Source organism: Ascaphus truei, chromosome 2 (genome assembly GCF_040206685.1).
Source record: "Ascaphus truei isolate aAscTru1 chromosome 2, aAscTru1.hap1, whole genome shotgun sequence".
NCBI lineage: Eukaryota > Metazoa > Chordata > Amphibia > Anura > Ascaphidae > Ascaphus > Ascaphus truei.
The window spans coordinates 144,983,447-145,008,501 of record NC_134484.1 but is presented as its reverse complement, the minus strand read 5'-3'; the positions used below and the strand labels follow the sequence as shown (position 1 = coordinate 145,008,501).

The window sequence follows — 25,055 nt, the reverse complement described above, 5'->3', positions numbered from 1 at the left end:
AGAATAAACAGTTTTTTATGCTTATATCCATACAATAAATGTGCCCCACTCATTGAAGTATAATAAGTGCGATATTCTTTTCACCTTCTCAAAAATATTTCTAGTCATACTGTTTATTGGTGGTTATTCATTAAACTGCGATAGTGCCGATTTTGGCTTTTGACATACTGTATATGAATGTTACCAATTATTCTTTGACAGGTTTTACTCGTAACAGTAAACGGGACACCTATAGATTATCACACAATAAATACAACACTTCCTATAGAGAACGGACCAACTAAAATAGATATGTATTCTACACCGCAGTACAAATGGGAGCATTCAGATGAAACCTCAGGTAAGACTATTTGAGCCTGTTTGGCATTATAATAATCAAAGGACATTATGTCATTTGAATTATCTCAAGCAATAAGAGTATGTGAACAGTAATAGTTTTCTGTTATATAATTATATTGTTGTAAACAGCCTATCCATTCAAAGCAAGTGGTGTTTTAAAGTAAACAAAGGGCAAATAGACATTTGTTTTGACGCATTGCGCCTTTTTCTACTGGCGTTCTGTGTCAAAGTGTTTGGGTTACACAAATTGTTAGCCAAAAAGCACTACACAACTTTAGACGAGGGAGATTTTTTTTTAGATGCAATTACAAGTCAAAATATTGATGCACAGAGGGGCAGAATTTAATCCCTCTCATTGCTCTTTTATTGATGCAACTTAAGCCATTGAATATTGATAGGATTTTTTTTTTGATTTGTTGAAATTCAAGGTATTTTGCTTACATTTAAAAAATGTTTTTGAAATTGTTGTTTGTTAATAGTAAGGCATTTAAGGGACCTTGTTGCCACTAAGTAAACTACTGTAACTGAATCAGAACACATGGTATTATTAATAGCCCTGTCAGGCTTAGTCTGAACATTAACATGACAATCACAGAACTTTATTATTATTATTATTATTATTATTATTATTATTATTATTTCAACTAATCAGAAATGTTTTAATAGAAAACTTTAAACTTGCTTTTTGTGTAGGGTGTATTTGTATGCAAGAGTAATGCAATGAATCATCAGAAAACAAGGACACAAGGGTCTACTTATTTGAGGCCACATTTACAGTACTGTGAGGTGATTTTTCATCGTAGACTTTATAGCCCAAGTATTTTAATGAAGGGCTGTAATGGACGGACTCTGCGGTGCATTCAGTTGTCTTATGAATAGCATCGCTTAGTAAATCAATATGATTGGTAATGGCAACACGCACATTTTTTAAATACTTACAATGTATTGATTTTCAGCTTATGTAAAATGGGGGGAGACGGAAAGGGGCAGAAAGTTAAAAAAAAGGGGGGGGACATGCAGCATCCATTTTCACATACAGTATAAACTGACATTCTCGTTGACAGTAAACCATCAGTTATATGAGATAGTCAGGGAGAGTATACAGGAAATCACCAATATATCACTTTGCTTTCAATGAATTGTTCAGTGAGTTACAGCTACTGTGTGACCGTTAGGAGCCGCTCCAATGCATCATCAGACCCTCTACAAAAGAATGTTAGAAGGATTCAGGGAGGCTCACCAGGTGGCCAGAGGCTCTCATATACCAGCCAGGGGTGCCATATCTTCTGGAATTTTAAACATGGGTCCCTTAATATGCCTGTCAGCTTCTCCATTTTAAGAAAGTACCGTATTGCCTTTTTTATTTGGGTGAGAGAAGGGAGGTTAGGGCTCATCCAGAGAGTGGCAATGGAGCATCTTTTCATCGTCATCATGTGAGACAACAGTTTGTTTGAGTGGCTGTCATAGTCTGTTATAGTTTAATGAATCATAATTTAAAAATATTGTAATTGGTAGGATAGAATCTATGGCCAATTGGTGAACAAAGTACAGAAATACATGCCAAATCAAATTTAACCACACAAGGTTACCATTTATCCCTAGATCGTCCACATAGGGGTGGCACATATAAAGCTATACATTCAGCTTGGTCCAAGTATAGATCGTCTAATAAAGATCAAGTCAAAAGTCAATGACTGTGGACTGGGATAGTAAGTGTGTATGAAACCTGTGTTTGTGGAAAGCTTGGGTGTTCAAATTAGTATACTAAAATAGTAAATCACATGCTCCTTTAGTTAGTACCAAGATACAGCTTAACCCTGTTATAGCGGTTTTATTTTTTTGTGGTTGTACTGTGTCCGCCGGAGGGGGAAAGCTGAGAACTCTCCCAGCGTTCCCAGACCCGGTGGGGCAGCGGCAACAGCACACAGTACTTACCCGGCATCTGGCAGCTCTTCTCCCTGTCTCTGCTTCCTGCTTCTGCTTCCGTCTTGCGAGAGCAAGCTCCCTTAAAGAGACAGTGTGTCTGTGTGTGTGTGTGTGTGTGTGTGTGTGTGTGTGTGTGTGTGTGTGTGTATTTGACTGTGTGAGACTGTGTGTGTGTGTCAGTGTGTCAGTGTGTGTGTGTGTGCAGTGTGCTGTGTGTGTGCAGTGTGCTGTGTGTGTGCAGTCTGCTGTGAGTGTGTGCTGAGTGTGTGCAGTGTTCTGTGAGTGTGTGCAGTGTGCTATGAGTGTATGCAGTGTGCTGTGAGTGTATGCAGTGTGCTGTGAGTGTGCAGTGAGTATGTGCAGTGTGCAGTGAGTATGTGCAGTGTGTGCAGTGTGCTGTGAGTGTGTGCAGTGTGCTGTGAGTGTGTGCAGTGTGCTGTGAGTGTGTGCAGTGTGGTGTGAGTGTATGCAGTATGCTGTGAATGTATGCAGTGTGCTGTGAGTGTGTGCAGTGTGCTGTGAGTGTATGCAGTGTGCTGTGACCATATGCAGTGTGCAGTGTGTTTGCAAAAAAAAAAAACTTGACAAAAATATATATATATATATATTTTTTTTTAAATTCGGGGTCCACGCTCAAACCGCGTTATAAGCGGATCCACGTTATAGCGGATCGCGCTATAACGGGGTTGAGCTGTATATAGTAAGTATTATATCCTAATAATAAGTTCAAATGTGAGTAATGAACTACAGCAAGGTCCTGTTGGTAATGTCCACCTGGTTAATAGGCACAAATGTTTTTATACACTCATATACAGTAGAGGCAGCGATTATTCTAACAAAAACCAGTGGCAATTCCCCAAAAGACCCAGGTACACCCAGGTACATTCTGAATACATGCCTTAAACTTTCCTTAAACTAGCCCCAGCATTTCTGCATTGATTAATGGCCTATCAGATTAACAGCGGGGGTCCCTGGCAGTCCCATTCAAACTGAATTGGACTGCCAGGGATCCCTGCTGTGTTAATCCTATGGGTCGTTAGTCAATGCAGAAATGCCTTAAACGTGCCTCAAACTAGCCCAGAACATACCCAGCACATACCCTGAATGTAACCCGGCTAGTTTAAAGCAAGTGTTAGAATAATCGTTGCCTCTACTGTACACTCATTTACACTAGACACACTGAGTCTTTCAAGAGGGATTTCTTTTTCTCGTTGTTCAATTGATCCCTTATTTCCCTACTTGCACCTGTGTCCCCACACATGCCCTCTAATTAAGCTGAAGCGAGAGTGCTATGCCCATCTTTACCTTTCCCTACATTTAATAGTCTGTTGTAGGCTGGTTCAAGAGACAGGACCAATCGTCTAGGGGGAGTGGGGAGCACAAAACACTCTGTGCTAAGCTGTGAAACTTTTTCCAAGGTTCGGCCACTCTGGGACATGACCAGAATGTGTGTATGAATGTGGCTCACTGACTGCAACTCATTGGGCATGGGGGTCACACCCCAGGAACATTCTTGACAAGGGTAATATGAAACAACACATTTTAATGAACAGACCATTACTTATTGAATATGTTGGTGATAAACTATATATTCACTTTGCAGTCTAACAAGATGACAGAGTACAATTAACACATTTTTCCTTAGAAAAGAAAGAGGAAGAAGATGAGGAAGAAGAAAAGGATGAAGAAGCTAGTGAGAAAAAAGAAAATGCTAAAGTTCATGCAATGGTGACAGTATTCCAGTTTATTATGAAGCAAAGTTACATATGTGCTCTCATTTCAATGATGGTATGTATAGAGGGTGCGGTTTAATCTACCTTTATATTTACATATTCTTCTTTATTTAATTTTAGCATGAATTCTAACATTATTACTATAGTAATGCTGCAATGCTTTGTTTTATATGGTGTTGTGTCTATTTTCCTCTTTGTCCTTTATTTTGGCGCTTTGCATTATGCATTATTGCAAACATGTTTTTCTTTCTCTTTTGGGTTTCCAAGTGATTTTATTTAGATGTGTCCAAAATTATCAAGATGTAGCAGATTAGGTACTAGATCTTGACAGACAACAGTTTATATCCAGGGATGGAAAAATCCAGTGCCATTTTACTATCCAGCCAAGACATAGTTACTGTACATGTACTAGAAAAGGCAAAATAAGTGTCCCCAAATTCATGAGAGTATTTTACATAACTAACAATATATCTGTGGATACCCCCATTGTGTCAGATAATCTGCTATTGGTTTTTCCTAATGTTTAGGAGGAATCTCTTGCCCTACTACCCCATAAGTATTCCAAGTAAAAATGTTTAAGCCATATCAGAGGACCTTTTAATAGAATGTGAAGGACAAACTTCTTATTAGTTCTGATGACATTGTTGGTTTCTTTCCCCAGGCTTGGAGTATTACATACCACAGCTGGTTAACCTTTGTGTTACTAATATGGTCCTGTGCTCTTTGGATGATTCGGGATCGGAGGAAGTATGCCATGATTAGTTCACCCTTCATGGTGATTTATGGAAATCTGCTTTTAACATTACAGTACATATGGAGCATAGACCTACGAGAAGAACTTCCTGAGGTTCTAGGTTTTCTTGAGAGAAAAGACCCTGGAGAACTTGCGTCGAAGGTATGTGTGGGGCAACTGACAAATGTTAACAAGAATGTCAATGCAGTATTCAGTGTATAAATATAATTCATTCTTAAATAACTATAACAGAATAAGTGTACTTTAATGTTACAAATTTCCCTCAAAAGTGGAAATTGTTTAAAAATTGAGGTGTCTGACTCATTTTGATCACTTGATTTTTAACCACAAATCATACCCCAACTTTGTTCTCAACTGTGTCATAAAAAAAAAAAAAAAGATATATATGGTTCCTTATTTTATGATTATGATTTTGAGATATTGCCATATCCTGTGAAAATATGACATTTATCATATGATTTTGTGATGGGAAAAAAAATGGAACGTGGTCACTTTAGAATGTCACTCAGCTCTGCATTTCCAAAGTTGGGTCACATTGGAGGGAGACCTGTAACTTAACTGGGGGGTTTTATAGTGAATTTCCAAGGTTTTTTTTTAATCATATAAAAAACAAGATTAGAACGTCATGTTTTAAGTAAAACAAACTAATTGTTTATACTGTTCTGGACGGCATATAACTAATCTGAAATGGGAAAAAAGGTATGGTGTGCAGGACCTATGCTTTAAGCAAATTGGTGTAGACTCTCATAGCATTATTCAATACAGTTCAAAGCAGCCAATCACACTGCGAGCAGCTGAAAACTGAAGTTGACTTGAAGGGCAGTTTTAAGCTGAACACACTGCAATCAGCTGCTTGGCACCATGTTGAACAAGGTCCTTAATATTGTATAATCGGTGTAGATTGTTTTAGACTTAAGGAAACATGGGTGGTTAAAATATGCTATATCTCATTGTTCTGAGTGTCCCACAAGAACATATTGTACTCAAGATATTATTGGGCTGCATTGTAATTATCATTTCACTGCACATATCTTTTAAATCATTTTGACATGGGGAACCCAATGACAGAGTAAATGCAGACATCGGAAAATCAGAAAATGGCACTGTTATTTAGATAACATTGGAGAGGCTCTAGAAATTACTTTAGATGTTGGATGATCCTGGATGGCAAGTGCTCTTGCACTGTTTTGAAAAAATAAAACATAACTCATGATAACCTGAAGAAATGTCTCAGCAAAACACCCTTATCTTTCCTTCCCACTGTCTGAAATTCTCATAGAAAATGGAAAACACATGCTATTGCATCATCAGTGCTCTGTGTCATTTGACTCACTTACCATGAATTGATTTTGGCTGTGCAGGCTTCTATGATCTGATTACGGATAAACTACAGATGTACAGTAGCACGCTCTACTTCACTCACTAGCATGTTAGAGTGGCTCTGAAATCGTGCTAACTCCACCCCCTTTTTACACAGTCAATTCAAATGAATGGAGCCACCATCACTTATGTGTTATGCACTTCCAACGTTGGACTAGAGTTTAACGTCTAGACTCTTTGTACCGCAAGTGGATCATAGTGTATATAAGTATGGCTACTGTTTTCATCAATTTCCATAACGCGTTAGTGGCTAAAATAATGTCTGCTACATTTGTATGTTCGACTTGGGGAGATAAACGATGAAATGAAGATATTGAAAAACGAGACTAATTTTTACTGCAACAAGTTGTGATTTTATTGTTTGTGGTTACAGATCAAAGGTCATAGAAATGTATTGATGGAAATGTACGTGTTGTTCTTTTTGATTTCTTTTAGATCATTTTCAATGTTACTTTCTGGCTTTTGCTCAGGCAACACCTCACTGAGCAAAAAGCGTTAAAGATACATGAAGCAAACTTATCTGAAATAAAAGTTGGAAGTCAAGAAAAAGGTAAGTTGAAAAATCCAACGGAGATGAAGTTTTTTATATTCTACCAATTTTTTAAATAGTCACCAACCAAGTACATATCGAAATGGACTGTATTGGTGTCGTGTAGCCAGTGACATTTCATATATTATATACAGTATTTTTAAGCAGACAAGGTTTTCATTCAATAATGTTCATTCAATAATGTTATCTTCAGTAACTCTTTATTAGTGATGAGTTAAAGGCTGGGATTCACAAAGCTGTGACTTTAATGGAAGTTAACACGTGATTGCATTGCGGATTTTAGTGAATCTACTCCAAAGGCTTTGCAACTGCACAAGTCTGTGTACTAAACGGCATCCCCGTTATAGACAACCTGAAAGGATGAAGTTAGGATTTATCATCAAACATCTGCATTAGCCCCTGTGGCAGTGTAGGTGTTAATATATAGAGTGTAATTTAATATATAGCATATATCTGCATCGGTAGATAGATAGATAGATAAGATAATTAAGCTAGATAGATAGATAGATAGATAGATAGATAGATAGATAGATAGATAGATAGATAGATAGATAGATAGATAGATAAGCTAGATAGATACGATAGATAAGATAGGGGAGATGATAGGATAGATAGGATAGATAGGATAGATAGATAGATAGATAGATAGATAGATAGATAGATAGATAGATAGATAGATAGATAGATTTTAGTTGCGATTTCTAAATGCATATCAACAGATCATTTTTTTATGGGAATGGTAACCACTGCTTCTATTTTTTATTAGAAGAGGAATTACAGGAACCAGAAGAGGAAGATGATGATGACGACGATAAAGATATCATGAAAGTCTTGGGGAACCTCGTGATGGCAATGTTCGTCAAGTATTGGATTTATGTATGTGGAGGCATGTTCTTTTTCGTCAGCTTCGAGGGGAAAATAGTGATGTACAAAATTATCTACATGATGCTCTTCCTGTTCTGTGTAGCCCTGTATCAGGTATGTGCACTTGTATAACTAGCCATTGCATTAAAAGTTATCCGTTTAATTTATTTTTAACTTTGTTTACAAAAATACTATAGTAAATATTAACTATAGGGATACAAACCGATCTATTGAAATATGAACATTAGGTTTATCAATCATACAGTACAGTTAAATCATCATTGTTATATAAAATGTCGTTTGATAGGCGAACTGCAGTTTGGAAGACATGTAAATAGCACTAAGGATAGACATGTTCGCAGGTTCAAAATCAAAACTTCGCGGATTCAAGCACATTGAAAATCCGACGTTTGATTTTAACTTGGAATTGAACGTCTGACCGATTTGTCTAATCTGAACTCAATGCATACCACATCTCAAGAAAGGCTCATCCTCTGATTTTTTTATTTATTTATTGATTTTTTTAAAATAAAATATTCAAACTAAATAAATAAAAGCAATATATTTTACAAAAAGTTTGACCAAACTTGGAAAAACTAAATATATTTTTTTTCTTCATTTGTTTTTTAAACCTAAAGACTAAAGCCAAAAAATAAAACACAGAATTTTTTATAAGATTCAAAACTAAAACAAGAAAGTGGCTTGGAACCAAAACACCATAAAAGTGCCCAACCTTACAGTAGTTAACAATTTTGATTTATGATGTTTTACTTCTCTGAAATATTAGTTTAAAGCAAAATGAGAGGTATTTGCTATCCTGCAAGATTCTCATGGCTAGATTTCCATTTTGGTTTTTGTCTAATCTATACTATTTTGTAATCTGAAAATGCATCAGGTTGTTCCTGTGTGTTCCACTAAAGACCTAATGCTTATGCTGTAGTTCTCACGTTGAGCTATTATAGGGTAATATTTTCTAATATACTTGATGCAGTGTCGCCTGAGGTCCAAACTCTGTTGCCATGTCTTAAAGTAGGGGGAGGCAAATTTGAGCAGTTAATTGATGGTTTCACGGGACAGCTCTTATCCTGTGCTCCAGCCTAATCTGAGAACTAATGATACCCTACAACCAGCTTGTAAATGTCAGCAGACCATAAAATAGAAACAGCAACAATAAATTACTCTTGGGGATGTACAGTATGTCAGCAAAGGGGCATATACCATCACTGAGTTTATTTAACATACATTACAGATTTTTACTGATTTGCAAATATACATACATCTTCAAATTACTGCAGGGACGTGTCAACTACAAAGTGTAGTGCATTGTAATAGTAACAATACTTATTCTGTAGCATTGGTCCATTGCAGGTTGTTAAAGGAAATAGACTGATGTGATAGTTCTTTATACAGTGTACAGTATAGCTTTAGAAATCTCACTAGCCTCTTCACTACATCTGAAGAAAGCTTGTGTAACATACTGTAAACTCTGTAGCAATGCACTTTATGATTGTGAGGTTTTGTTCTAGGTCGATTTTATCAGGAAAGTAAACAAAATAATCTTTACTGTCTTCAAATTTAGGAACGTATAGCAATATAGCATCGGGATCGACTTTATATTTAATTGTTTGTATAATTGTTTATACAGTATATCTTTGTTTTCTTAGGTACACTATGGATGGTGGAGGAGAATGTTGAAATATTTTTGGATGTCTGTGGTTGTTTACACCATGTTGGTGCTTGTCTTCATTTACACTTACCAGTTCAAATCCTTTCCTTCCCTTTGGATGAATATGACCGGATTGGATGAAGGAAAGTAAGTGAACAATTAGGCCTCATTTCCATACAATGATTTACCACTCTCGTGCTGAAAAGGCCTGCCAGGCGATATATATAGTGTGTGTGTGTTTGTGTGTGTGTGTGTGTGTGTGTGTGTGTGTGTGTGTGTGTGTGTGTGTGTGTGTGTGTGTGTGTGTGTGTGTGTGTGTGTGTGTGTGTGTGTGTGTGTGTGTGTGTGTGTGTGTGTGTGAGTGTGATGATATTCCTTCTCAAAAAATAACTTTTTGGTCTGTGGCTCATTGAAGTATATGGCGACCATGAATGGAAGAGAATGGCCATTGGCTACATTGGCTACATCTGGAGGTCCATATTGAAATGCTTACATTCCACTACAGATAAATAGGAAGTAGCATGTCTGCCATGTCCTCACAGATTTATACATTGACAAACATTTAAAGCTTCATAAATGAAAAATTAAGATTATTTTTTTTAACAAACAATTCCATCTAATGAATTAAGAGTTGTCTCCTTTATCAAAATGTGTTTAAAAAATAAAGATCCAAAACTAATGGGATTAAACATTTAATATATTAAAATAGTTTGGACAGTGACTTTGGAAGATATGTATCAAAGTCTCTTGGCTGCAAAACTGGACTAAATTAGTCACAGATTTTAAAAAGACATGAAAACTCTATTGCTTTCATATGGAATTTTTTCTTAGATAAATCTGGCGCTTTGTGTCACGGTTTTGCAGCCAGTAGATCTTGAAACATAGCCCACTGTATTTTCTTCATTGCTAAAGATTTCTGCCACTCAGTGCAGGGAGGAATAGTGTAAGTTCCTACAGCAGGAAATCCGCTCCTAGAGAATAGTAATATGATCTCAGAAGACTAGTTGCTATGAAATGCGTTGATAGTTTGAGACGGTCTAAACAGTTGCTGTAGCTGGAGGACTTCGTCTCAGTTCTGGTATCAGGTTTCAAAGGCCCTATACACCCTAATTTAATGTATGAAGCCGGGTATGCTGACCTGTTAACAGGTATCACAACCTACATGTAAGACAGAAAAATAGATATTGACAGCAGATAAAGGGCCATCTCGCCCAACAAGTCTCACAGTTTTTCCTAGAAAATCCTTGCCTATAAATCTAAAAATGTTATTGGGTACTTCCTACAGTTTATCAGTATAGTTCCCTCATGTCTATACAAAGCATTTATTAATATTATGTCTCAAAGTCTGAGCTGCAAAAGTAAGACACGATAGTACCAGATTTATCAAATATAAATTTCTCATTGATCATTCTGGGACTATTTTTTGGGACACGAACTCGCCAATTTTGTAGGTGAGATTATGATGCATAACCTTCCCAAACTATATATTCCCTTACAATTTCTGCCACATAAGTTTTTACAGGGACGTCCTTAGGAACACATTGGCTTATAGTAATCATTCTAACATTATGGCGGAAATATGATGTTTCACTCCTAACTTGGCACCTTGCTTTGTTTTTCAGGCTAGCAGATCTTGGTTTAGAAACCTTTAATTTGACTGATCTGTTCACTCGTATCTTTATCCCAACTTCTTTTTTGTTGGTGTGCATATTGCACCTTCATTACTTTCACGACCATTTCCTTCAGCTCACAGACCTGAAGGCTGTAACCAGCAAACAGGACAACACCATTTATAGGTAAGTGCAAAACAATAATTGAAGCATCCAGAAAAGACAAATGTAACAGCCATTTGAAGGCAGGATGCACTGAAAATAAGTTCGCACAGAGAACTTTCACTTACAGGCAAACGTTTGAAGCCTCACAAGCACAAAGCAAATGGAAAATAAATTGCATCATGTTCGCACTTTTCCTAACTTCTTCCTGAACTTCGGGGGGGGGTAGGGGGGGAATGCGAACTGAATATTCGCAGATTCACCCATTTCTATTTGGTATGTCATACAATATAGTATACTGTATGCAAACAATATCGTTTTGGTTGCTGTTTGCAAACAGGTCACACATTCTTGTTATTTTTGTTTATATACTCCATTGTGTCTGTAGGCCATATTATACTATCATCAGCAGCCAAATAAAATGTGTATGTATTTTCATTAAGCAGTCGAATTACAAACGTACGGACTTTAAGAGTGAGCTACAGTCTCAGGATCTGAGATGGAAGAAAATGACCCAGTAGTATACCGTACATTAGAGCAGGGGAACTCCATTCCAGTCCGTAAGACCCCTCCAACGTCTCAGGTTTTTAGGATATCCCAACTTCAGCACAGGTGGCTCTGAAAAGACTGAGCCTCTGATTGAGCCACCGGCGCTGAAGCAGGTACTGATTGAGCCACCTGTGCTGAAACAGGGATATCCTGAAAACCTGTTTGTGGGAGCACGGAGTTGAACACCCCTGCATTAGAGTGTATGACAAACTGCATCTGCCCAAGCCTTTTAAATAATGTTAATTCTAAAATATGCAGAAATCATAAAAAAAATTCAAGGCTCTCAGAATTAGGATTACAGTTTTTTTGCTGAATGTGAGCAATGTGGAGAATTAGCTGCACTGTATAGCCATGTGCACATCTTCATTTGCACAGCCAATGATTTTCACAAGAAGCAACCATTGTTTCTACCATTTGTAGTTTTTATAAACCCAGTTCAACGTGGACGGGCAATAGTTCATTCCATATCACATTCCATATCACAGTCACTGCTGCTACTGTACATTCAGGGTAGCTTGTCTATTATTTATACATCCATTGTCACTCCATGCACTGCAATCCTACCCAACACATGAGGTATTTGAGATGTATAGTACTGTAGCAGTGGACAATTGTGCTCCTTCTGATGAGAAATTGCTTCATTTATACATTTGTATGTGGCACCTTTTTCTCCCACACTAAGTGAGATCCTACAGCTACCGGTGTACTCTGGTGCTGGTGCATACCAGTTTGGTAGAACAGAAGGCATGAGATCTCCGCGATGGTATAGGGAGGCATCAGGACAGGCTACCAAGGATGGTTTGTCAGTCAGCGCAGCGCCTCCAGCCCAGGAGGATCCTTGTGCGGCCAAGATAAACCTCATAGGCAACTCTTCTTGGTATTCACACTCCAGACATCACACCAGAGAGGGTATAACTGGGATTTATTGGGTAAATCATAGATATTACAGGTTCCATTCCCTGAAGGCAATACACCAGGCTTGAGTCCCTGAGCACCCCTCCTCAGCATAAATTACCACCTCAGCCCACTCCTGTCCAGGAGAGTTACTGCTGCGTCCTCATAGCATGGAGGGCAGCCCAGAACTAACTCCCACAACCCTTGCTCTAACCTCTAGAGGGAATCCCCCTCCTTCCCAGGGGAGTGGCTTGTAAACCGGCCTCCTATCAGTCATAGGCCCCCCTTGTAAGGCTGCGGTCCCAGTCACTGCCACAGCGCACGGCTCGGCGTGCGCTGTGCTATCAAGCTCCGCCCCCCCAGTCAGGCCGGTCCCAGTCCCTACCTTGTCGCGCACCTTTCCCCAGCGGTGCGCGACAGGTTTTCAGGGAGGCAGGAGAATTTGAACTCAACATCTGTGACGGAGGCGGTTCAGCCAATAAGGGCAAACCAGCTGCGGGACGTCATGGCCACGCCCCCAAAAACCCACAGCCATGCCCCCTCCCGTCTCAAACCTTCCCTCTCCCCCCAGACCGCAGATCGCGGTGTAGCGCTGTGCACGCGCCGCCTCCCCCCCCCCCCGCCGGGCGCGCATGCCACAGTGAAGACTGGGGACTCAGCCTAATACCAGGCTACTCCTGAACTTTATTAGGTAACACAAATAACAATACAACCAGGCCCTGCAGGATTTGCTCCCAACACTGCCCACTCTTTACTGGGACTTACAGTGCTAGAGGGGCCAGAGAATTAGTAACCCAAGGGGACTTGGCTACATGTAATACTTTTAAGCAGAGCATGGAAGCAACAAGCATAAGCGCTGAACTTTTTGAAGAGTTCACCTTGCAGTGTGCCAAGTCATACATACAAAGAAAATCTAAATGTTTTCTAACAGAAGAAAGTCAAAGTCACAATCCATCCAGACTAAATATTGTTGAAGTCAAGTATTAAAAAATGATATAGGTCCAGACTACTTCCTGCAATGAGCGACATATGGTGTAGAACTCACAACTTCATCAGGCCATTGTGGTGGTCCGTTTTAATACCGAAATAATATAATATGATGGCACTCAGTTACATAGTTTTACATTTTAATGAATGGTAAAGCAGAAATCAAAAATATTTAGTGTTTGATAATCAGGCCCTTACTGTATAATTTGCGATAGTCAATAGGACTTTCCGTGGGTCAGCGCCAAATCTGTGATACCGTACGTTATAGAATAAGGGCCTTAGTGCCTCACATAAAAGAGAATACATATAACATTTTGTGTAACTAAAAATAAGCGAAGAAGAGTATTTCAAACAAGCTAGTATGACATGGGGTATTTGAAATACGATTGCTTGTCCAGTTATCGGTTTATTCTGCGAAGTTTATTCTGTGAAATTTAACTATTTAAAAAGTAATATACAGAATAGTACAAGTATGTTTACAATGGTCCTGTGGGACTGTCCTAATCGTTTCAATCCAGACAGAAGCGATTTCTAAGATAAAACGTGTTGAGAAATCAACGTGATGGCAAACGGTATATTCAGTTCCCAATGGCCCTTAAGTAATGGTGGGGAAGTTAATACTGCAACAGCCTGCAGTCTGTCTTTACAGAACATTCTGGGCTTCTGGGATCACTACCATCTCATGTGGTATACGTTTACCTTGTTTTTTGATAAGCAGTACAGATGGGAAAGAGTTTCTTACTTCCTTTAAGGCTGACTGGTAAAATCTAATGTTAGATAATGAGAGAGGTTTTTTTTTTTTTAATCACAGGTAATTTCTCTCACTGTATTTATAAGAGTACGGATCACAAAGCTGTGACAAAGGAAAGAACATAAAACCAGGTCACGTGGACGCAATCTTAACAAAGCCTGGCTATTTATTTGCAGAATGTAATAATGTAGAACGTACAGTATAGTGGCTTCAGAGTGATTAAATACCATCTAGTATTATAATACTTTTTTAATATATTTTAATAGTGGTCAAGTGCAATAGTATTATGGGGACCAGAGTTCAATTATTTTAGTGCCACTATTTATTCTTATTTAAAAATTGCTTTCTCTTTTTCAAAGTAAAGGGGTTATTATATTAATGGGGATCTCCCCCCATTATCTTTCTAGAAGATAAATAGTGTATAAACCTTTCTATAATAATACCCCAGTACCATTATCTCAACATTTGAGGTTTAGAATTGTGTTAAATCCGGCACAGTACAACTACTTTTTAAGGCACCTTGACCACCGTATTTAAGCTATTTTAAATCCTCCTTTCAAAATGTTTCTTTCAAAAGTTTTATGAAATTTGTTTCATTGCAATCTCAGGAGTTCTGAATACTGATAAACGTATTTTCCCTTTGCTTTAACAAGATTATTGGTAAAATATTAATACAGTGATGTTTTTTTTTTTGCAACACAATGTAACAAAATTAGTTTTTTGTATTGTATCAATTTATATAGGACACAGATGTTTTTCTATCTAACAAGGAGATGGGATTGCTGACACAACTTAAATATTCAGGATAGTGTGGCAGTCCTCTTAATTTGCATAAGTAAAATAAAATGGTTTTATATACAGTGCTGGTTATAATAAATGTACATTTATATTGTGTACTGTGTGGTGAGAGCCCAGACAAACTGTATGTGCCATTGTTCATTTAAACAATTGTGTGTTTGTAATGTGATGCCTGCTGACATACTGTACTTATGCCTTTTCTCATTGTGTCATTGCTATTAACTTTCAGACTGTCATTGTGACAACATATGCTTCTTGGTTGTATTTCTATATTTCATCTTGCTTAACTGTTTTCTTTTCTCTCTTAACTCATGTTTCCATTGCATGCATTCTTGTGCTTCCATCTCCCACCTCGTAGCCATGCCAAAGTTAATGGTCGTGTTTACCTAATAATAAATAGGTGGGTATTCAAATGTTTCCTTTTTTTTGTAAACATATACCAAGTTGACTGCTGTCATATTACTCCAGAAGGACCATTAAAACGAATCACGCCAGTTAACTGCAATCAAACACTTATACTTTTTCTTGCTTGTGCATGTACTGTAAGTAACATTGACTACAAACAACATATACATTAGATAATAATTTAGCATTGCTATTCTCATACCCACAATTACAGAAGAGCTTCTTTTTATGTGATAAAGCTGCAGTTCAAGCAATATCCTTCATGTGATTTTTTTAAAAATAAATCAGTTCTGTACTATGAGAAAATACTTGTAGCATTTTTTTAAAGGACTTTTTAAAGACATTTTTAATGTATTCTAATGTAGCAAGCATTTTTGTTTTTATAGAAACCATTTACAAAGTCACATCCCCTTCCTCTTCTGAGCTCTGGCTCTTGAGCCCTGTCCAATTGAATCTAGTAACTGCCTGGTCACATGATCTTCCACACAGAACTTTGCATCGTGGGTACTGTTTTGTAGCATTAACTGAATTAAATAACCCCCTAGCAAAGCGATCGATTACAGGATAACGGATCGGTCTGCAACTTAGCTAATCACTTGTCAGTGCGCAGATTGTATTGAGGCACATATAGAATGGGGAAAAAAATTAAACCGGCAGCTTGAACTGCAGCTTTAAGGAAATAAGCAAGGTATGTGATATACAATATTAGGACTGGTGAAAACAAACTGCAGCTTAGCTATGCGCTGTTATCTTAAACAGCAGTCTACGCATTAGCTACATTTTCCAGATGTCAGCTGTCCTTTCTAAAAATATGCAATAGTGTGTCATTGAACCATGACTTATTCATATTTTGTATTTGCACATCGAATATGTTCTAAGAGCCGAAAACTTGCAGCCCAAAATATCATCTGTTATCGATGGTATTAGGCTGTCTTGTGTTAATATTTACAGTTTCTAATGTCTTTCAAGATACCAGTAACTTTAGTGTTATTTATTTAATGAATGTTTAAAAATGTAACGTTTTGAGGGGGAAAAAAACTCTTCAACGGGAACTTTTTAATATTTGGAATAATCTAAAAATAAAAAGGACAATGAAAAAAAATACAAAAGCAATATGGACTGCAGTATCCAGATGCTTTAACATGTTCTATAAGCACAGCGTCTTTAACTTGCTCCACATTATTATGCAATCACTTCTGGCTGTGAAGGGCTGAAGTAGCATAGCTATAACTAATTGTAAGAAACAATATTAGCTGGACTTCCCTTATTTTTCAAGGCACGTTTGAATGTACATTCTGAAATGATTTTTTTTATTTGTAGTACAGATTACATTATTTTTTCATGGCTATTCAATATTAAAATCCTGCTTCAAGCAGCTGTCCATCACCCTGGTGATCGTGTTCGAAACCCTCATCCCTGAAATTTAACAAGTACTAATGTATTAGTATTATATTGGGTACTGTATATTATGTATGATTAGCACTATAATAAACTTCCCAGCTCCTAAAGCCTTTTAGAGAAAATATATACAGTAGTAGCCTCCATAAACAGCCTATTGCCCCATGCTAGTTTTTCCAATTACAGTACCTCTAATGCCTTTTTATTTCTACCAGGAGTTAGTGGGAGGTATATACAGTTACTATAAGTTGGTATAAATATTGAAGAAATACAGCACAGTGTTCAGGGACATATTCTTTTATGTAGAGGATATTTGACTTGCAAGTCCATGTACAGTACTGTAGCTAAACTCTGTATCATTATACAGGATGAGGTGTAGTTGATTTATTCATTGGAAATGATCAGTGCTACAGTGTTGTTACTTGTCTTCTTGCAGTGGAATCCCTTGTCTATTATAGTCTCCTGTATTAAGTAGAAATAGCCGTGTTAGTCAAATTCGATAGTGCAGAGTAAATAAGTACTTCAGTATTAGGCGATACCTTTTTTTATTTGGACTAGATGTTGATATTATAAGACGAGTTTCCGAGAGTTCTCTCTTCCTCAGGTCAGCAATACTGATTTACAGTGGCGGCCGCCCCGACTCTAAAGCAGCCGCCACCGCGGGTAATTTAAAACCGCGTGCAGGCGCGTTTTTTTCTCGATCCGTGCCGCGCGGCCGCGCGTCACTGGTGCCTCCGTCGGTGAGCCGGTCACGCGTGCCACGGTTCCGCCGGCATCCCGAAGGCATCCGTGACGCGCTGGGTGCTGGGGATCACGCCTGTATGTGTGGGGGATCAGGGGAAGCAGAGGCCGAGCAGCCAGGGGGTCGCGACCGGAGGAAGGGAGGAAGGGAAGATGCGGCTGGCGCGCGGCCAAGTTCGGCGCCAGCCGAAAAAAGCACCGGAAAATTACGGGCATTTGTTAGATTAAAGCTGGCCGCAGCAGTACAGAGATTCCATGATCTTAACACAGATGTACAGTAAAAAGAAATATTACACACTATCATAATTTTTTGTAATGTTTCTCCCTACCCCTTTGTTAATTTTAATTTCAAACCTTTCGCCCCCCCTCCCCCCTTCACACTGCTGATAGATATATGGTCCTACATGCTCTACACATTTCTCACTGTACCGTTCATGCATGTATTGCTTTGTCTGTTTATTTACTGTTCCCTTTGCAATTAATTCTCCACATTAGATTGTTATCTTGTTTTTTACAACAGTGCTCAACTCATATTAAAAAAGTTATGGTAGGTAAAAAAAGTGACAAAAACCCTCCACCATTAGCATACAGCAAATAAAAATATCGCTTGTGAGCACATTCGCATGTCTCAGACAGGTCTGCAACCCTGCCTTTCACCATTATCACCTCGCATACAGTGCTTCCACTGCAGCCAGGGATTCTGGGTAATGACATGCAAATGAGCACAGTGTCACCTTTTGCATCAAAACCATATAACATGGTTCCCTGTAAGTTTATGCTTGCTGCATTTCACAGATTTGAGCACAGCCTGGGTTAAGATGCATAGCCAGTAAACCCACCCACAGGCAGCTGTTTCGACCTTAATGGGTCTCATCAGTGTGGGGTTGGCTATACTGGCTTTGAAAAATGAACCTTGAGATAGGTTTCACCACACATTATTAAGGTTATGGTGGGTGAAAAAAGTGACAAAAACCCTCCACAGTAAAGCATATAGCAAATGGAAATATTACTGTATGCTCATTTGCATGTCTTAGACAGGTCTGCAATCCCGCCTTTCACCATTATCACCCAGCACACAGCACTTCCACTGCAGCAAGGGATTCTGGGTAATGACATGCAAATGAGCACATAGTGTCACCTTTTGCTTCAAATCTATTTTAACATGGGGCCCTATACGCTTATGCCTGCCGTTTTACACAGCTTTTCAATCTTTGCAAATCATTGTAAATCAGTATTGCTGGCCTGAGGTAGAGAGGAGAACTCTCGAAAGCTCGTCTTATAATATCAAATATTAGTCCAATTAAAAAAAGTGATCACCTAATTCTGAAGTAGTAATTTACTCTGCGTAGTCTCCTGTAGCATTCTGGGAAATTTGCTGCAGCTGCTGATGCCACCCCAACATGAACTTCATTTAAATAGATACTTATTTAATATATGCAGCCTAAACTGACCCTCCCTCCCCCCCCCCTCTCCCCACCACACACACACTTTCAAAAGCACCATTTGAGGAATCATTGACTGCAAAGGAAATTGTCCATTTGTAAAAGAAAATTGATAGTGAAGTTGTTGGTCTATTTTTCATTTCCAAATTAAGGGGCAGATCAAAAAGGTCCATTATGGTTTCACACATTCAAATTGAAGTTACTGCTCATTTGAGTGCGTTAATCCAGGGGTGCTCAACTTCAGTCCTCAAACCCACCGCCCCCCTTCCTCCCCCCCACCAATCAGGTCATATTTTCAGGATATCCCAGCTTCAGCACAGGTAGCTCAATCGGTCCCTGCTTCAGCACAGACAGCTTAGTCAGTCCCAGCTTCAGCACAGGTGGCTCAATCAGTTCCTGCTTCAGCACAAGTGGCTCAATTAGAGGCCCAGTCTTTGACTGAGCCTCTGATTGAGCCACCTGTGCTGAAGCTGGGATGTCCTCCTAACCTGCTGGCGTAGCATGAGGACTGGAGTTGAGCACGCTTGTGTTAACACATAACAGAGCTGGAGGAATAACCTGCAAAGAAGTGAAAAATGCTCGCTAACATACAGGGCGATTATTACCAAGCGCTTTTAAGCCTCCAGTGACCAATGGTCCATTAAAATAAAGTGACCGGAGGGTGCCCTGCAGCTTTGCACTCCTTAGTAAATATGGCACACGGGGCCTTTAAATAAAATGTCTGCCAATCAATAGGGGCCCAAAGGCCACAGCCATTGTTAAAATGTAATGAGGCATTCTGGTTGTGGCTCATTTTCACAGCACCACTTGATATATCTGGCATCACAGTAGCAAAGCATCAGTTTCTTTTAACTCTGGAGACAGGGACTGCAAGGCTGATAAATCGACTCTAAATGTTAAGAATAGCCAGACACACACTATTAAAGTTAACCCATTCAATACTGAAGAGCACTGGAACAATTAAACTTGTAGCGGTGAAACGGTTAAATCTGCTGACAGGGAATGTACTTATCAAAAGTAAAAGCAGCTTGGTGGCCAGAACACTGCCCTTCAAGTGGGTTAACCCCTTGTTTGAATCCCAGTGTCGGCTCCTTGTTTCAGTGGGTAAATCACATATCAGGCACTAACAACAGATTGTGCAGACGCAGCAGTCTTTATTGCCCCCTGTGGTGCAGGATATTTTACATTATCGCTGCCATTGAATCCTGTGGAAATTCTCGGCTATCCTGTGTTATAACGTGATATGTTGTGTTATCACTAGGGGAAATGAGGTCTGCTACACCTGTACATTCTTCTGGGCAGGGTGCCAGGGTGATACGTGGGCATACGCGGCAGTCTTTGACAGAAAACGTGCATCCCAATGGATGGAGAGGTTTCCCTGAAAGTTCTAGCACACCTGGAAGTGGAGAATCTGCTAGTGATTGCCAGATCAGGGGGCAAGATGAAAGGGAAACCCAGACCCGGGGCAACAGAAGGCAGATGTGCTGCACTGTATCCGAAGGACGAGGCCAAAGCATTGTAGCAAGACAGGCTGTGGTTATAGCAGGTAGTTACGAGGTCTAAAGTACAGGAGAACACAGGAAAACTTGGTTACAAGGCGAAGCACAGAGACAGGTAGAACCTAGTTACAGTAGCAGAGGATCCAGCAGCTTCCAGCAACTGGTTGTCTCTGCTGCTCCTCCTGCCTGAGCCCTCCATTTCCTCATTGTCTGATTTCTGCTGTTCATCTGCAAGCAATTACAACACACACCATTTAGCCATACAGTATATGTATCTAGCAACTGCAGTGACTTAGGTGCTGCTGCCTGTGAGCAAAGCAGTTCTGGGTTCACCTCCCATAGTCCCTTACACGGACACTTATTGTGCCTGCAGAATTCTATGCACTATGTTTATTTATTTATTTTATTTATTTATTTATAAAATATTTTACCAGGAAGTAATACATTGAGAGTTACCTCTCGTTTTCATGTATGTCCTGGGCACAGAGTAAAACAAATAATACATGGTTACAAATACAGTTACATAAATGAACAGGGTATACATTATATACAAGACATTGCGTGCACAGTTAAAGAAAATATATATTATGGGCGTATGAAACAGTTACAGACCAGATTAAAATGTGAGACAGCCTTAGATTTGAAAGAACTTAAACTGGTGGTGGATGTGAGAGTCTTTGGTAGGTTGTTCCAGTTTTGGGGTGCACGGTAGGAGAAGGAGGAACGTCCGGATACTTTCTTGAGCCTTGGGACCATGAACAGTCTTTTGGAGTCTGATCTCAGGTGATAAGTGCTGCATGTGGTAGGGGTGAGGAGCTTGTTCAGGTAGCTGGGTAGCTTGCCCATGAAGAATTTAAAGGCAAGACAGGAAAGGTGAACTTTGCTCCTAGACTCGAGTGATGACCAATCTAGTTCTTTGAGCATATCGCAGTGATGTGTGTTGTAGTTGCATTGGAGAACAAAACGACAAATTGAATTGTAGAGGGTGTCAAGTTTGCTAAGGTGGGTTTGAGGTGCCGAGCCGTATACTATGTCTCCATAGTCAATAATTGGCATTAGCATCTGCTGTGCGATACGCTTTCTGACCAGGAGACTTACGGAGGATTTGTTCCTGTAAAGTGCCCCTAGTTTGGCATAGGTCTTGGTTGTCAGGATATCAATGTGGATCCCGAATGTTAAGTGGGAGTCAAACCATAAGCCCAGGTATTTAAAACTAGTGACAGGGGTTAGGGTGGTGTTAGCGTTGGTTCTAATCAGGAGCTCAGTCACTGGAAGCTTTAAAAATTTAGTCTTGGTCCCGAATACCATTGTTACAGTCTTGTCAATGTTTAAAAACAGTTTGTTTTGGGAAATCCAGTTTTCGAGTCTCAAAAAGTCAGACTGAAGTATGTGTTGAAGGTTAGAGAGGCTATGGCTGTTTGCATATGGGATTGTGTCATCTGCATACAGTACATGTGTATTGAGGCTTCCTTACAAGCTGTGGGAAGATCATTAATGAACACTGAGAAGAGTAGGAGCCCCAGAACAGAGCCTTGCGGGACACCACAGGTGATATCCAGGGGGGTGGAGTTAGAGCCTGAGATGGACACATGTTGGGATCTTCCTGATAGGTAGGACTGAAACCAGTTGCACTATGCACTATGTACTGTGTACAGTTTCTTATATTGGATTACATTGTACTCAGCGCTGCACATAGTTAATAATTCTGATATATATTAGACTAATTCTGGTCTTCTAAAGGGAAAGTAAGCACTAAAAGTGACTGGTATATTGAATTGTACATAAAAATATTCCCCTTTATAGCTATAAAAGTGTAGAATCTATACATAATCTTATGTTGTAAAGAGAGAGGGAAAATCTGTTTAAATAGAGTGCTTTTCTATACCATACAAATGTATTGCTAATTGCTAATTGCAAATTAATTCGCAAGGGCAAATAAAACAGGTTATATTTCTTTGTGATATACAGTGTAGACAAATAAAATCTATTAACAGCTTTTACACACATCACTATTAAAACAACATGATTCCTTTAGTTAAAAAGAAAACCCAGTAATATAATGTAACATCATGCTATGCAAATCTATATAATTCTGCTATCAGAAAGGATCTTATTTGATAAATAAGATTTTAAATTAATTGTGTAATTATTTGTAAATAGCTTCAGAAATGTGAACATTGTAGCATAAATAGTGTCAAATACCAGATTCTACTAATAGTAAAAGTGTGGCACCTTCAGCAATTTAGGTCTAATTAAACTGCATGCTATAAACCAGAATCATAAAACCCTCATTCATTTATTAGTTGAATGCCGTTTACATAAAGAAGTACAATCTACAATAGGGACATACTTTAACAATGGTTATATTGCATGATGTATTCTATTATTTGCCATCCCTTTAACCTTTCTATTCTCACACTCATTTTCTCTTTCTGTTTCAATTACTCTTGAGCAGCATCAAGAAAAAAATTCCAATTCACCAAAATGAGTAAGTGCTGTGAAGTCATGAAATGCATGCTGTACGACATGCTGTAATTTCATGCTTCTACTCCTTAAACTCTGGCCATTTTCTCCCATGGGGAAAATGTCAAGTTTAAGTGTTGATACCACTCAGACTAAAATGAACCACTTGTAAATGGAACATGTACACTAATAAACCTTGGCGCACAGTTTGCAGTGTTTGTTTATTGTATTAAGGTTGTTAATACTGCCTACGCCAAAACTCTTATGTACAATATACTGTACACACTTTTTGTTTGCCCTGAAATTGTTCTCCTGTAAAAGCATTAAAGCAACTCACTGACAGATACATTCTGCCAACAGATTGGCACATCCAGAAGGAAGCTTGCCAGACATAACCATGATGAACTTAGCAACGGATACCGAAATATTGGAGGAAAAACAGCTGGAGGTGTATGTGAGAGAGAAAGGTGGGGACCAAGATTCAGATGATGAATGGGACAAACGGGATGACAAGGGCAGAGGCGATACAGATGAGGAAGAGGAGGTTGAGGAAGAAGAATCAGAAGAGGAAACATCAGGTAATGCAGCCATAAACCATGAGGTTCAGTGGTTCGTTTTCCTGTTACTAAATTAACTGTGTTAAAGTAACAAGCCATGCATGCAGTGTATCTTGGGGGAAACTGCCTACTGCTGTCTTTATTGAATGTGCAGTCCTGCTTGCTCACTATTTTAAATTGTGTATTAATTTTTTACTTCCCTGAACTGGGGAACTGATCCATGGTCCCTCGATCTCTGGGAACCTCCCTTGTTCCTGAGTGACTTGTCCGGTGGACACAAAATAGCAGTAGGGTCCTGCTCACCCTGGTGGGCCAATAGAAAGTTGCAACATCATCTGGAGATAATGTTGCGGTTTTCCGTTTTGTGCCCCCGCCATCATATTTGTAGTTACTTTTTGTGTCAAAGCCAGTACAAGAAAAGACAAATCTCGATAACTGTGCGGCACCCGGTTGGAGGGCTATGTTTCAGGTCCGAAAGATCCACCGATCTTTCGATAAGACACAAAAAAATCATTTTTGGGGAGATTACTGCTTTTCATTTGTCCGTAACCGATATCACAAAAAACACTTTGATGGCAACATTCATACACATTAAGCCATGAGAGCTATGTTAATGGTTGTGTTAAGATATAGTAATAATTGGTACCTTATCATAAATACATGTTCTAGTAAAAAAGAAGATATTTACAGCTTTCTCAAGGTCTGAGTTTAACTCACTACAGTATATAGAACCTGACATTTATCTTACTTGGACAACTGGAATGAAACGACTACATTAGCATAGCCTTTTTATGTAGTTTTTTTTTGCTTGTTACACTTGTGAGCTACATATGAATGATCATCTGCTGCATCTCAATATCTTGTATGCTGAATTTGTTTGTAACAACAACACTTTTATCTTGTACTATATCAGCAAATATGATCTGGGAAAATAGGTCCACATTATCCACCTTTAAAGGAGGAAATAGACAGACCGAGAGAGGTAAGCTACAAAGTTGTTGGTTCACAGAGGGTTGCATCAGAGGTACATTCCACTAGAGATGGGCGGAACTGTCAAAATCCGGTTCCCGGAATTTCCAGAGCTTTGCATTCAAAATCCGTTCTGCGGTGTTAAATTCGTCGCCGCGTTGTTTCAGTTTCAATCTGTGTGCAGATAATCCAAAACCGCCATTGGATATAATCTGCATGGATTTTTAATAATCCAATCTGCGGATTCTACAATCCTTTGGAGGATTTTAATAATGCAATCCGTAGATTCCGCAATCTGTTGGAGGATTTTCTTAAATCCTCCAACAGATTGCGAAATCCGTGGATTCGATTCTTAAAAATTCTCCAACGGATTGGGGAATCCATAGATTGGATTGTCAGTGATAAAAAGAAAAATCCGGAAAGTCAAATCACCCTTTTTGAGACTGATTCGCAAAAATCCGCGCACCAAAGAAATTGCCGGATCTGAGGTGGATCCCATCTCTACATTCCAGACTGAAACACACTGGGGTTAACAGCAGCATCCGCAGATGATGATGCTACACTCCTTAGCTCAACTCAGGCCTCAAGTCAAGGGGCTTCTGGTGGTACAAATAGTGG

General features: G+C 39.0%; 1 protein-coding gene across 4 annotated transcripts in view; it reads left to right on the top strand.

The window, feature by feature from the left end:
- PIEZO2 (piezo type mechanosensitive ion channel component 2) overlaps window positions 1–25,055 on the top strand; it is a 504,990-nt gene that overhangs the window by 388,531 nt on the left and 91,404 nt on the right. For all 4 annotated transcript variants that reach the window (XM_075585381.1, XM_075585382.1, XM_075585380.1 and 1 more), the window contains exons 11-18: window positions 202–340; window positions 3,911–4,053; window positions 4,660–4,893; window positions 6,568–6,682; window positions 7,449–7,660; window positions 9,211–9,359; window positions 10,835–11,008; window positions 23,272–23,489. In XM_075585381.1, coding sequence (XP_075441496.1) covers window positions 202–340; window positions 3,911–4,053; window positions 4,660–4,893; window positions 6,568–6,682; window positions 7,449–7,660; window positions 9,211–9,359; window positions 10,835–11,008; window positions 23,272–23,489 — 1,384 coding nt within the window. The remainder of the gene's footprint in view (window positions 1–201; window positions 341–3,910; window positions 4,054–4,659; window positions 4,894–6,567; window positions 6,683–7,448; window positions 7,661–9,210; window positions 9,360–10,834; window positions 11,009–23,271; window positions 23,490–25,055) is intronic.